At 42.7% G+C, this 13457-nt stretch overlaps 1 protein-coding gene across 3 annotated transcripts; it reads right to left on the reverse strand.

The window, feature by feature from the left end:
- Window positions 1–447: 447 nt before the first annotated feature.
- ccdc40 (coiled-coil domain containing 40) lies at window positions 448–10770 on the reverse strand. Of its 3 annotated transcripts, none has more exons than XM_044027660.1 (19): window positions 10738–10770; window positions 10265–10381; window positions 9665–9758; window positions 8834–8970; window positions 8458–8541; window positions 8077–8296; window positions 7414–7571; window positions 7211–7333; window positions 6576–6697; window positions 5543–5786; window positions 5259–5441; window positions 4588–4833; window positions 4026–4239; window positions 3596–3765; window positions 3408–3499; window positions 3064–3184; window positions 2437–2625; window positions 2199–2357; window positions 448–895 (listed from the first exon to the last, which is right to left on the reverse strand). In XM_044027660.1, the coding sequence occupies exons 2-19, from the start codon at window positions 10346–10348 to the stop codon at window positions 644–646; spliced, it is 2892 nt and encodes a 963-aa protein (XP_043883595.1). In that variant the 5' UTR covers window positions 10349–10381; window positions 10738–10770; the 3' UTR covers window positions 448–643. The 3 variants fall into 3 exon arrangements, with proteins under 3 accessions (XP_043883595.1, XP_043883597.1, XP_043883594.1); XM_044027662.1 differs by having other exon boundaries at window positions 10265–10371; window positions 10738–10755; XM_044027659.1 differs by lacking the exon at window positions 10738–10770 and having other exon boundaries at window positions 10265–10728.
- Between the last annotated feature and the right edge of the window lie 2687 nt (window positions 10771–13457).

Consider the following 13457-nt stretch of genomic DNA (forward strand, 5'->3'; position numbering starts at 1 on the left):
ATGTATATATGTATATATATATATATACATACATATATATATATATATATATATATATATATATATATATATATGTATGATTTATTTTCTTCATTTGAATTCCTGATGGAATGCCCAATATAAATGATGTAGGCTATTGTAATATTTTCCTTTAAAAAAATGATCCCAGTAACCCTGGTCAACCACACAGCAGTGGAGTAGCACTATTGCTTTACAGCAAGAAGGTTGCAGGTGTGAATCCCAGTTTGGCTGAAGGCCTTTCTGTGTGGAGTTTGCATTTTCTCCCCGTGTGTGTGTGTGTGTGGGTTTCCTCCCACAGTCAACTCTGAGACTGACGTAGTGAGTGAGTGAGTGAGTGAGTGAGTGAGTGAGTGAGTGAGTGAGTGAGTGAGCTCCTCTGTCACGACTGGACTCGAGGCCATGACAACAGGCGGAGGGTGACGCAGCTTTGCTACACGTAAAAAGTGAATTTATTTGACATGAACTTGAATGAAAATGAAGCAGAAACAAAGTGACACAATCATATTTGGTGAATGTGAGTTCAGAACATTTCTTAAAGGCTGGAAACACCGACACACAGATAACCTGCAGCATCATGACAACAAATATGCAATAAACACGGGAAGGTCACATGTTCTCACGCTCAGGCCGCCTCCTGATCCAGAGCCTGTGTCCTCGCTGCTAGAGATAGTGACAGCCTGTGGAGACTCCCCTGGTGCTGGGGGAATTCCTCACAGACGCGGTGTAAGACGGCGCTGGTCGCATGCACACGCTCGATCTGACTCTGCAGAGAGACTTCCACTGACTCTCTGGTGGACAGAGCCTGGTAGCTGCCCTCACGTAGGCCCTGCAGCCTCTTCACACGGCTCTGCAGGGCCACCAGGTCAGCGACGTTCTGGGGAAAACAATCAAAACATGAGAGTGGATACGTTTGCTGCTTCACCTTGTTAGAAAGTTTACCACTAACCACACAATGGAGAACAACCAGTAAGTGCCACCTGTTATTTTTGGTAAGTGGGAGTGGCTGCAAGGTGTGGAAAGTGAGTTGCTTAAGACAGTAAATCTTCAGCCACGTCTTTAACATGTTGTCACCACACCCTCATCCCTTCATTATTCACACTTACTGGCACAGGGTTAGACTGAGGGAGCATGTCTCAGCTGTGAATACACACTTGACTTGATTGACACACAGCAGCTTTTATTTAAGACTAGGGAAGCCTCAACAACATAAATAAATAGTTCATTACACATAATACAAAAACTATTAACTAGAAACTGACTTCAGTCACATGACACTGATCACCTGGCAAAGACTGAGCTCTGTGTCTCTGTCACTTCCAGAAAGTGGATGATTTCACTGTGACGTGAGTGTTTGGTGCACGTGTGAAGAGAAAAATATTTTCTTACCGGGACAAGATTCACTTTGACACGTTGACTTTAAACTTTCAAGAATAAAGTTGGAATCGTTAAATCCACATTAATCCACTTTAATCTCGACATTTTGTGTCATCGGAGACATTTATTCTCACAATTCTGAGTTGAATTGATCTGGTCATGGCAAAAAAACACTTTTTCTTCATTCACGGTCCTAATACTGTTTATGTTTTTTTACATGAATACATGAGTAAATAATGTCATAATGTAATAAAGTGACAAACCACACCCACAAAAACACACATGCAAGTTCAAATAATAGACATTTACGTCAAATAAAATAATAATTGCAATGCTACGATTACTACTTCTACTGTTGGAATAAAAATAATAATAATAATGATAATAATACACAAAATAATTAGGGAATGAAGCAGTATGAAAACAAAATCAGTGCAAAGTGTGATTGAAATACTCACCTTTGTTTCCTGAGATCAATGTGTGAAGCTTTTCTTAGCTCCAGCTTGTTCACAGATCAAGAATCTACTGAATGTAAGTTTTGATTCCACATGATCTCGCCACGATAATTAATAAAAAAAGCACCTCAGTGTTTTATGTCATGAGAACAGTTACTGAGTTGAGACGGACGTCTTTATACGAGGTTTAAGTGATAAAGTCAGAATCAAGCATTCATTCTCACACTCACACACACACACACACACACACACGACTGACTCTGTTTCACTTCGACAAAGCTCTTGAAGCAGAGTGACAGTTCAGTCACATGACAGCATTTGATAAAGTGCACAGTGAGCATGTCTTACCCTGTCTCTCATATCCTGAAGGTCTGCAGAGTCACGGTCCAGGCTGCAGCTGGTGCTGCTCAGTTCTATCAGCTGCTGCTTCTGCTGTGAAAGTCTGTCACTCAGCCTCACCTGGTTCTCCTGCAGCTCCCTGATCCCCTGCTCACACTCGGTCACATGCTAAAGAGATGCAGACACACACGGACGATGACGCTGCTTCAGGTACACACAGCACACTGACACGTGGACGACCTCTGACCTTGAGCGTGTCCCTGATCTTGCGCTGCAGACTGTGTGTGAGACGGCTCAGGTCGCCCTTTGACGTCTGTCTGTGGGAGCTGTGGACCATCACCTCCCTGCGGAGAACCAGGGTCTCCCTCCTCGCCACCGTGGCCTCACTTTCCCTCACCAGCTGCTCCTGCTGCTTCCTCAGCTGATTCAGTCGCACCTGCGCGCACACACACACACACACACACACACACACACACACACACACACACACACACACACACACACGTGAATTTAGTAGCTGACATAAATGAAATGTTTTCTTTCTTTCTTTCTTTCTTTCTTTCTTTGGGAGGTCATGAAGAAGGCAAACAAAGAGAACAGTTTTTAACTAAGGTTCAAAATAAGTCAAATTACTGATCTTTAAATGGCTTTGCAAAGTGTTACCTTCAAACACACAGATTATTATGGGTTACGTATTGAAATAATTACAAGCAAAATATCCACAACAAGTCACATGACAACAAGACCGTATATCTACAGTATAATCAGCTTATTTCATTGCACAACAGTGAAAAAAGGACCAAAAACAGGCAGATATTTTCCGTTATTATCTTGTGTCTATATTTTTATTTTCTTCCTCGTCCGCCGTGTTTACCTCCATGCGGTGTATCTCAGTCTTCATCATCTGGATTTCTCCCTGGCCCACTTCAGAGTCCACAGCTGAACGAGTCTCCTTTACGAGCTGGATCTTCTTCTCCCACAGCATGATCTGCCTCCTGCAGGACACGCACACACACGTGCAACAAAAGGACCAATGTAAACAACAACGTCAACAACAACAGTCACATCAGCAGTAAGTTATTAAATTAGTGCAAAGAAGATATAAATACTATCGTAGAGGTAACTGTGTCCTTGGAGAGAAGATATTTCCATGATATTTCCATGATGCACATGTTTTCTTGTGCATAAATATTGATGTCAAAAATCTTAAAGACTGACTCAGCTTCCACCAGGCTGTTGAGAAGTCGCTCTTTTTCCTCCTCCGTCTTCTCCAGCTTCATCTGCATCTCGACTGACTCCCGCTCTGCCTCCTAAACACATCACATTTCATCTTTAACCTTTAACCTTTGCTGTTAAGGCTGCACACTACATCACATCTACAGATGGAGTTCACGGCGGTGCCGTGCCTTCAGTCTGCCGAGGAAATCCGTCTCCATCAGCACGTTCTCCTGCTCCAGGCTTTGGCTGAGCTGCCCGTTCTGGCTGAGGAGGCTGTTGAGCTTCAGCAGGTCTCCACGCAGCGTCCTCGTCTTCTTCTCCAACTCTGTCAGCTCCTGATGCTCGGCCTCTATCTGTTCTGGAGGAGAGAGAGAGACAGAGAGGGAGAGGGGGAGAGAGAGAGAGAGAGAGACAGAGACAGACAGACAGAGACAGAGAGAGACAGAGGAAATGGAGTCAGAACAAAGGGAAGTAGCTGCACTCAGCAGAAACACGAGCTCTTTGTTCATGTCTGTGTAGACGTGAATGAGAGGTCACTGCAGACGCCGTCGCTGCTGACTCAGTGACACGTGCTTCAGGGTCAGAGGTCAGAGGTCAGGAATAAAAAAATCCACCTACTCTCCAAACGTATTTTCTTCTGCTGCATCACAGTGTGTTCCATCTGCAGTCTGAACATGTTCCTGCTGTTGCCTTCGATCTCCTGGGTGAGAGCGACCAGAATGCTCTGCTGCTTCATCCAAAGATGCTGCTCCCTCTTCATGTTGGTCGCCAGCTCGTCAGTCTGAGCCGTCAGAGCTTCTATCTTGATTTGGAGAGGACTTAAGTCTTCATGCTGAAGAAGGGAACTACGTTACTGTCAGACTCACGACAAGAGAAGAAGAACCAGCTGTGACAGCTGCTGTTAGTCCATCACAAGCAGCTGCAACATCAATCACCAACTATTACAGACTAAACCAATCATTCTAAGAAGCGCTCCAGTTTTCAGCTTCTTAAATTATATATAATATATAATATTTATTTTATAATATTTTCAGGTTTCTCAAATCTCTGCAGACTAACACAAAAATATTTTCTTTTAACAAATGATTGTAAATATGGTTAAAATGTGCCCTTTGTTTAAATAGAAACTTTAAACTTTATGACTATATTCATCATTAAAATAGCTTATCCGTTCTCTCACCCCAGTGCTGGCTGCAATCTGACAGATTTTTCGATGTAGGTTGGTGATGGTGGTCTGCCTCTGCTCGATGACTTTGACGAAGGACGACCTTTGATTCTGACTGGACGTGAGTGAGTCGTTGTACTTGGCGATTTCCTGGTCCAGGACTTCCTGAGCGACGGCCAAACTGTCCAGATGTTCACTGACCTCACTGCTCTCCAGTTCCACCGCCAACAACTCGTTCTCCAGCTGCCAGAACTGGGACGTCTAACACAAGAAGAGAGAGACATTATTGTTGTCATACGACACATATTGTATGTACATTTCTATAGCTTCCATTTGTGATGTCTACTGTGGTTACTCATGGACCTTCACAACATTTAATAAAATCTTATGCTGACTTTTCTTTTTTTTTATAGACAGAAGTAAAAAATTGAATTTTGTGTCTTTGTGTGTTTTTAAAGATGTTTCTCAGGACATTAAAGTGTGTGCAGATCTTAGGGTGATGTTGTAAATGAGTGTGAAGTCAAGTGAAACTAACTCAACTCACTAACTCACAACAGGTGGAATAAGAAGCAGAAGAATACAAAATGGGTCAGACGTGGGTTTAGGGAGCAGCGGCCTGCGGGAGGGCGTGGTCTGTACCTTGTGTTTCTTGAGTGCAGCGGCCTGCGGGAGGGCGTGGTCTGTACCTTGTGTTTCTTGAGTGCAGCGGTCTTGCCGATGAGCTGCTGCGAGTGCTTGGCGGCCTTGTTGTGGGTGAGCTGCTGCTGCATGTGGCTCAGGATCTTGTCCTCAAAGTCCAGACGCGTGGCACTCTCTTTCTCCTGCTGCCTCCTCTGATCGATGACTTCGGCCTGGAGGCCGCTGGTTTCCTAGAGTGAGCGAGGAAAGGAAAGGAGAGAAGAGAGAAAGAACCAGAGTGTGAGACAAAGCTCTCTCAGGACAAACACTGAGGCATCCGTCCTCTCTGTACCTTGGTGAGCCGCGTGAGATTGCGCTCCGTCTCCCTCAGAATGCGGATGCAGGTGCTGTACTGGGTCTGCAGAACCTCCAGCTGGACCTGTTTCTGGTTCAGCAGTTTTCTAGAGGTGGCTCCGTCCATCTGAGACCAGTTCAGCTGAAGAGTCAGGGTCTCATTCTGCTCCTGCTCTTCAGCGGTGGACTTCCTGTAGCTGTCGACCTCTCTGTCCAGTAAGATCACCTGGTGCTGAGTCATGCTGTGGAAAACAGCGCACTTTCATTTTGAGATTCATGACCATTCTGATGCTGTGATGTCTCATTTCTAATCAAATCAAAGAAAGGAAAAGATTTGAGTCTGTTACAGCAAATATCTGACACTTCTTCCATCAGTTTTCCAATAAACGTCATTTTAATAATAATAAACTTGGTACAAGAAGACGGTGCCATGGACAGCCACCTGTGTGTTTGAGTGTGCTTCTTTTTGTGTTGTTTTGTTTGTCTATGATGCGTCGTGTGTCGATATGTGTTTGTTTTCTTCACGAGAGAGGAGAATCACTGCAGCCGACAGAATCACAAACCTTTCTCGAAATACTGAAGTTTTCTGTTTTATTGAATGCTTGTTTGTCTGCGTCTGTGTTTTATATTTTCTTGTTGTGTTCATTGACTTTGATGTAGAACACATTTCTAAAAGTATATATATAAATATATAAACATGCAGTCTTATTATTGGATGGTGTCTATCTGTTCACAAGTCTGCATGTTATGCTGCACGTGTGTGATAGAGTAAAAGTGCTGACATAGATGCATGTATGAGCGTGTGAGTGAACAGGTGATACAGGTGATGTGTCCACACTCCACACAATGCTGATCGCAGCTGTCATTTCTCTTCAGATTTCTCTTTAGATTTCTCTTTTATTTTGGTCTGAAAAGCAGACAAAGGAAATCTATCACTTTAATCACCGAGAAGCTGTTTCTGGATCAGACTGTAGCATGTACAGCATGTCTGTGAGAAACAGGCTCCTCCTCCTCCTCCTCCTCCTCCTCACCGCAAGGCCTCGTTCATCGCGTTCACAGCCTCGTTGCGTCTCCTCATGTCCACCAGGCTGCTCTTCCACTGCTGCAGCAGCTGTTTACGCACCATCACCAGAGACTCCATCTCCATCTCAGCCTGCACACAGTCACAGCAATCACATGACTGAACAACAATCACATGACTGAACAGCAATCACATGACTGAACAACAATCACATGACTGAACAGCAATCACATGACTGAACAGCAATCACATGACTGACTGCCTAATCATGACTGAACAGCAATCACATGAACAGCAATCACATGACTGAACAGCAATCACATGACTGAACAGCAATCACTGAACAACAATCACATGACTGAACAACAATCACATGACTGAACAGCAATCACATGACTGAACAGCAATCATGACTGAACAGCAATCACATGACTGAACAGCAATCACATGACTGAACAGCAATCACATGACTGAACAGCAATAACATGACTGAACAACAAACAACAATCACATGACTGAACAACAATCACATGACTGAACAGCAATCACATGACTGAACATGACACAAACACAAGTGTAAATAGATGTTTATTCTGCTCTTAATCCACTGAGTGTTAATATCACCAGGTTATTCTCAGATTTTACCTCAGCGTGAGCTTCTTTAGCCGCCCGCGTCTCCTCTGCCTGAATCGTGGCCTGAGCCTCACACGTGTCTGTCTGCTGACTCAGCCTCTCCAGGTCCTTTGTCAGACGCTCCAAATACAAATCCTGATGAAAGAGAACCAGTGAGATGGAGTTCATCGGTGATAACATGTTATGTGTGGAGCTTCATGCTTCATGCTGTGCACCTGCTTCAGTTTCTGGTCTTCTGCCTGGTTCTTCTCAGCTGCCGCTTTGCCCCGAACATTCTTCATGGCTTTGACGTGAGCTCGCAGATCTTCACTGACTCTCTGAGTGTAGACCAGGTGCAGCATCAGGCTGTCGGTCTCAGTCTGCAGCTGGGAAACTGCAGAGAAGACGGAGAAGCTGTTGCACTCTTTTCTCATGGACCAAGCTCGTGGCTACTTCTAATAATAATAATAATAAAAAGCCTGTAGAGCTGCACGTGTTGGAGATTTAACTCAATTTCCATTTGGTTCTATCTTTTGTTCAATCATTCAAATTCAAAATCTAAAACTCATTTATTTATTATTATGAACTGATTTTCACTTGCATCTGTCCACATTATCACATGATTATGAATGGGAAAATAACCCATTCATTTATCTTGTCATCACGACTGTCATCCTGTTGTAACGAGACAATAATTCCATGATCTCGAGTTAACAGGAAAATAAATCATTCTCAGCTTCTGTAACTGTCCTTTAATCTAATGTCATTTTAGTCCATCTGGTTACTTTTACCAGTGAAAAGCAGCTTGTATATAAATCCAGTTATTACTGGGATTATTGGATGGATTGAATGAATAATCTTAGGTGTGGATGAAGGGTTTAATGTAAGCTCAGTCTCACCGCTGGCTTTGGCTTTGCTTTGTTGGCAGGTGGAAGTGGAATATCGTGTCTTCACGGTCTGCAGCTGCTCCTGAGCCCGCCGGTGTTTGGCTTCAGCCTGTTCTCTGCTCTGATGATGCTCCTCCAGCTCTGCGTGGAGTCTGACCAGCTGCTCCTGAACCCTGAACATCTCAACACCGACCTCCTCTCTGCGTCTGTCGTCTTCCTTCTCCTGCAGCAGCTGTGGCAGCGGGTGAGTGTGAGAGAGCACAGACAGTAATCAGACAACAGTCTCCTCTAAAATAATGTGGTGTTTTTCTTATTAAGCTGCACAGATGTAATACAGGTGCACAGCACCCTCTTCTGGACACAATGAGACACTGCAGAGACACAGTAGACAACCTTTTCCTTTAGATCCAGGTTGATCCTCTCCAGCTGTTTTCTCAGCTGCTCGCTCAGAGCAGCTTGTTGCTTCCTGACCAGAGGCTGTCAGCGGAGGAAACACAGCGTCAGTGACATCATAATGAGAACGGAAGAACAACGCGGCTTTTCATTTTCTGATCGCATGTTAAACATGAAGAAACAACAAACATGTTAAAGAAGAAACAACAAACATGTTAAAGAAGAAACTACAAACATGTTAAACATGAAGAAACAACAAACATGTTAAAGAAGAAACTACAAACATGTTAAAGAAGAAACTACAAACATGTTAAAGAAGAAACTACAAACATGTTAAAGAAGAAACAACAAACATGTTAAAGAAGAAACTACAAACATGTTCAGGATCCAGAACCACTAACTCCTCCTCCTCCTCCTCCTCCTCCTCCTCCTCTTCTTCCTCCTCGTCTTCCACGTCCTCTGACGTGTTGACGTTCGAGAGACGAAGTGTTGCCAGCGTTTGAGATGCATTATCTTGTGGTGAAACACAGGAAATAATCATTTGAATAATTATAATTAATAATAATAATCATTTGAATAAAATGATTATTTTAATAAAAAGTTCAACACTGCTTTAAATTCACACGTTTCTGAGTTTTGTCTACATACTGATGTCATGTCGTCCTTTAGGAAGAATAGAGTTAAAGTTAATAATTGGTCAATTAAAGGTACTGTCATAATCAGCACAGGTTTTTGTCATTGGACTCTAAAGTTGCTAATATTCATTGTAAATGAGTGTTCATTCAGTCATTCAGTCATTCAGTCATGGAGTCTTAGTGAAAACACGGCTGCCAGCAGAGACTGAAGGAAAAACTCACCAAATTCTCAAACTCTTCACATGTTTTCCACTTTCTCTCACTGTGAGAAAACCTTTTCCAAACCGCTCACTCCCCTGCACCAAAGTCCACGTGCAAAGTTTTGAGCTCATGGGGAAACAGGAGCTGCTGGTGCCGTGTTTGGTGAACGTGTCACAAATGAATGAGCGTGTGTGTTTTATCAGGTGAGCTTTTTGTTCGGTTCTGTTTCTGTCCTGTAACCTGCTGGCAGCCATGTTTTCAGCGAGAGTGAAAAACACTAACTCGTAGTGTAGTGAGTTGTGTGTTTGTGTGTCTGTGTTGTGTCACTGGTGTGAATAGTAATTCTCCAGCAGGCTGAGTGGACGACTGACCACAGTCTTTAGCCAAAGACAAGTTTTCATGAGCAGCACTGAGAGCGGGGTGAAGGTGACGTGTCCGGTCCTCAGACTCTGGTCCACTCTGTTCCTGTGAGACACACGCACGCACACACACACACACAGTGTGACACTCCTTTAAACTGATATTTCTATTGTTGGACTTTTACAGCAGCATCACAGCATGTAATCATCAGAAGAAACTCATTTTATTAATAATAATAATAACAATAATAATAATAACAATAATAATAATAATAATCCATCTATAAATGCAAGGAATGTTTGTCTGGTGCATAACTGTCCACTCGACACACGTGAGACTTGGCAGGTTTATTATCATTATTATTATCATTATCAATATCATTATCATCATTATTATTATCAACATTATTGTTATTATTATTATCATTATCAATATCATTATCATCATTATTATTATCAACATTATTGTTATTATTATCATTATTATTCGTGTTAGTCAGTAAAAACCAGCCCATAATAAACAGGTCCTGCTGCACCAGGAGTGAACAGAACAGGAAGACTTTATTAGGAAACGCTGACTCAGCATTAGCGACTCATGAGTCAGCAGTTTACCTGAGGAGGGACAGTCGCTGCCTGGTCTTCTGCTGCGTCCTTCAGTGCGCTCTCGTCCTCATCCTGGTGTGACCTTCGCTCCATCCTTACTCCCTCACCTCCTTCACCTGCAGAACTCTCCATTAAACACGTGATTATCAAAGTTAAGGACACAAATATGAATGAATGTACACATGAACATACACACATGTTATTTTAATGCTGTGTCCACACACTGTGTTACTTTTCATTACATCACATTTCAAAATGTCATTAAAAACATTTCCCAACGTTAGCTTAGCTTAGCCTAGCAGTAGCTTCATAACCACCGTGGCGGCCGCTGTAGCAACGAAACATGCTAACACACAAGCTTTAAAACATTTACTACTGAAAAAACCCCAGAGCTGAGCTTAACTTAACTAAACTTAACTTAACTGCGCTTAATTGTCCCTTAAACATCTGAACGACGTCACTTAGAAACGGCGTTTACTCACCAGTGTTCTACTGAACGCTCTCACGTTGCTAGGCAACCGTCAACTTCCGCTGGAGGAGGCGGCGCAGTCGTGTTTCAGTTTCACGCGCATCTATCTCTCCATCCATCTATGATGCACAGGTGATTTTGTTTTTACAACTTAAATGTCTTTTGCTTTGTCTAAATAATCTATTTAGAAAAAATGAATAGAAATTTAAATTTAAGGGTAATTATTTTAATTTCACGCTCTCGAGGCTGCAGAGGTTTAACTCCACCTCCCATTTTCCACCAGGAAATGTAGAAAAGTGAGATTTTTACCTCGGTAATGAACATGGAGATGTGAACACATGAATATGTAGAGAAATGAATTATAAATACATCACATGTAGTTAAGAGAGAATCTCCTCTTTTTACATTTGCCCTTTACTCTTGAAATTCTTCTCGTTTTTGTTGTGTGTGTGTGTGTGTGTGGGTAATTAGGTACAGCGTTGGTAGTGAAAAATTGTGCCCACGTGCTTTTAAACTACTCAGAAGAGCCAAAATGAAACATGCAAATGTGAGATTGTGACAGTTACACACATCAGCTAGAAGCAAACATGCATGCTGAGTCACCACAGTGGTGTCAGTGTTTGAGGTGCAAAGGTGTTTGGACGCTTCATTCCTTGCACTAGAAAATTAGTCATAAACTGACTTCCGTGCTTTACAGTCACGAACAAACGCCTTTTATCATTATTTTGGTTCATTCTGAGCGGAAGCGGATTATCGCTCATGTTTTCTGAAACTGTAATGACTCGTGTAGAAAGAGTGCACAAGAACCACAAGAACAAAATACTTCTAGTCGACATTGACTTATAATGATGACTAATAATGATCATTCTCTCTGCAAGAAGACAAGAAATAAAAAGACAAGGCTTCTTTTCCGTCCAAACACAAATGAGTACAAACCAAGCAAGAACTGAGGATACTTCATGTTGTCATTGACGCAGGTTTATTCAGCTTTATATAAATAAGGCAGTTAACACATTATAATCACTGAATTTGGCCTTAAAATTAGCTTTACATAAAAAAAAAGTCATTAATAACTCAAAATATCATCATGTCGTCTTCATATATCCTCAAAAATCTTCAGTTTATCCCAAAAAACAACAACTGCAGCAAACCAAAGGGAAAACAAATCTCCAGTTCACGTTACAGTGCTGAGCGCTAATCATCCCTGTAAACAATATTAATGTAGGTTTGTTTTGTTAATAAAGGATTTGCACCTTTGAGCAGAAACAGACAAAAGAGTTTGGTTCAGATTAGAAAACAGGATTAAAAATCTCTACATGTGAATAAGACTATACATTCTTGGCAATGGTTGCTCTACAGCAGAGTATGTGCATTAACTTCACTCATGTATTGATGGGTACATAGTGTGTGTCTGTCTACATACAGTATGGCGGCGGCAGAGTCTTTTTAAAGCACTGTTGCATTTTGAAAAGTTGGTCATTTGAAGTCATCAACGTTGACGGCTGAGTGAAGCTCCTGCTACGCAAAGACTGACAGAGACAGAAGGACAACAAATGATTTCTATTTGTGCAATTATCTGCATACCCCACTCACAAACATGAGTGGGTATAAATGATTTCCACACAAGAACAAAGGAAGCAGGAAAACGCATACATTCAATAGATGCTTTCTTCTTCTGTGACACAAATAGAACATTTCTACACAATCGTACTTACGCCCGTGCAGCTGTTCCATCACTGCACCTGCTGGCTTTGTATCGTAAATGAACAGATGTTGTGTTTGCACTTGTGCAGTGACGTTTCCACACAGACGTGGATCACGGCAACATCGGCGTACAAAGCAGAAAAAAAGTGTGTTTGGCAAATGAATGGGTGAGGGTTCAGAGTGTGGTCACAGCATGAATGAATACTGTTGGATAACAACGGTCAAAAAAACCAGAAGAAGTATCGGCGCTTGTTTCCTTCATACTCTCCTTCACAGACTACAGTGTCCTGAGTGATCTGATGACATGTGGACCGTCTTATAACAAGGCGTGGCCCGGGGGGCGTGAATGTTGTGGCGACATTTCGTGTCATTTGCGTTTTTACATCATTGGTTTTTTTCCACTCCAGCTGAAAAAACTTCAACTTTGGTGAAAACTTGGCGTGAAAAATCGAGGCCGCGTCACCGGCCAGACAACGACATCATAAAACAGCGTTCAGGGTGTGGATGCGACAATCACGCGTCACCAGCCAGACAACGACATCATAAAACAGCGTTCAGGGTGTGGATGCGACAATCAGCGTTCACACCGGAGTCACCGGCAACAACGACATCATAAAACAGCGTTCAGGGTGTGGATGCGACAATCACGCGTCACCGGCCAGACAACGACATCATAAAACAGCGTTCAGGGTGTGGATGCGACAATCACACGTCTGCAGATTCAGCTACACCACGTTTCCACGTGGACATAGAGAAGAGAGACCGTCACGACGCGACGTGACGCAGCGATCTCTGAACAATCACACGTGGTGTTAAAATGCGTCTCCTGTGACTTTGTATTCAAGCGCGTTGTGATGTCACGTCTGTTCACGAGAACAAAAGAGGCTTGTAACTAACCTGATCATACAGATGTGTGCGTCTACGTCTAATCACCACATCATGTGATTTCTGACACACTGACACGTGGTCAGATCACTCAGGACGACGGATGTTGACATCAGGTTTCTAACACACTGTACGTTCACGCTG

The sequence above is a fragment of the Solea senegalensis genome, linkage group LG6 (assembly GCF_019176455.1).
Source record: "Solea senegalensis isolate Sse05_10M linkage group LG6, IFAPA_SoseM_1, whole genome shotgun sequence".
NCBI classification, from domain to species: Eukaryota; Metazoa; Chordata; class Actinopteri; order Pleuronectiformes; family Soleidae; genus Solea; species Solea senegalensis.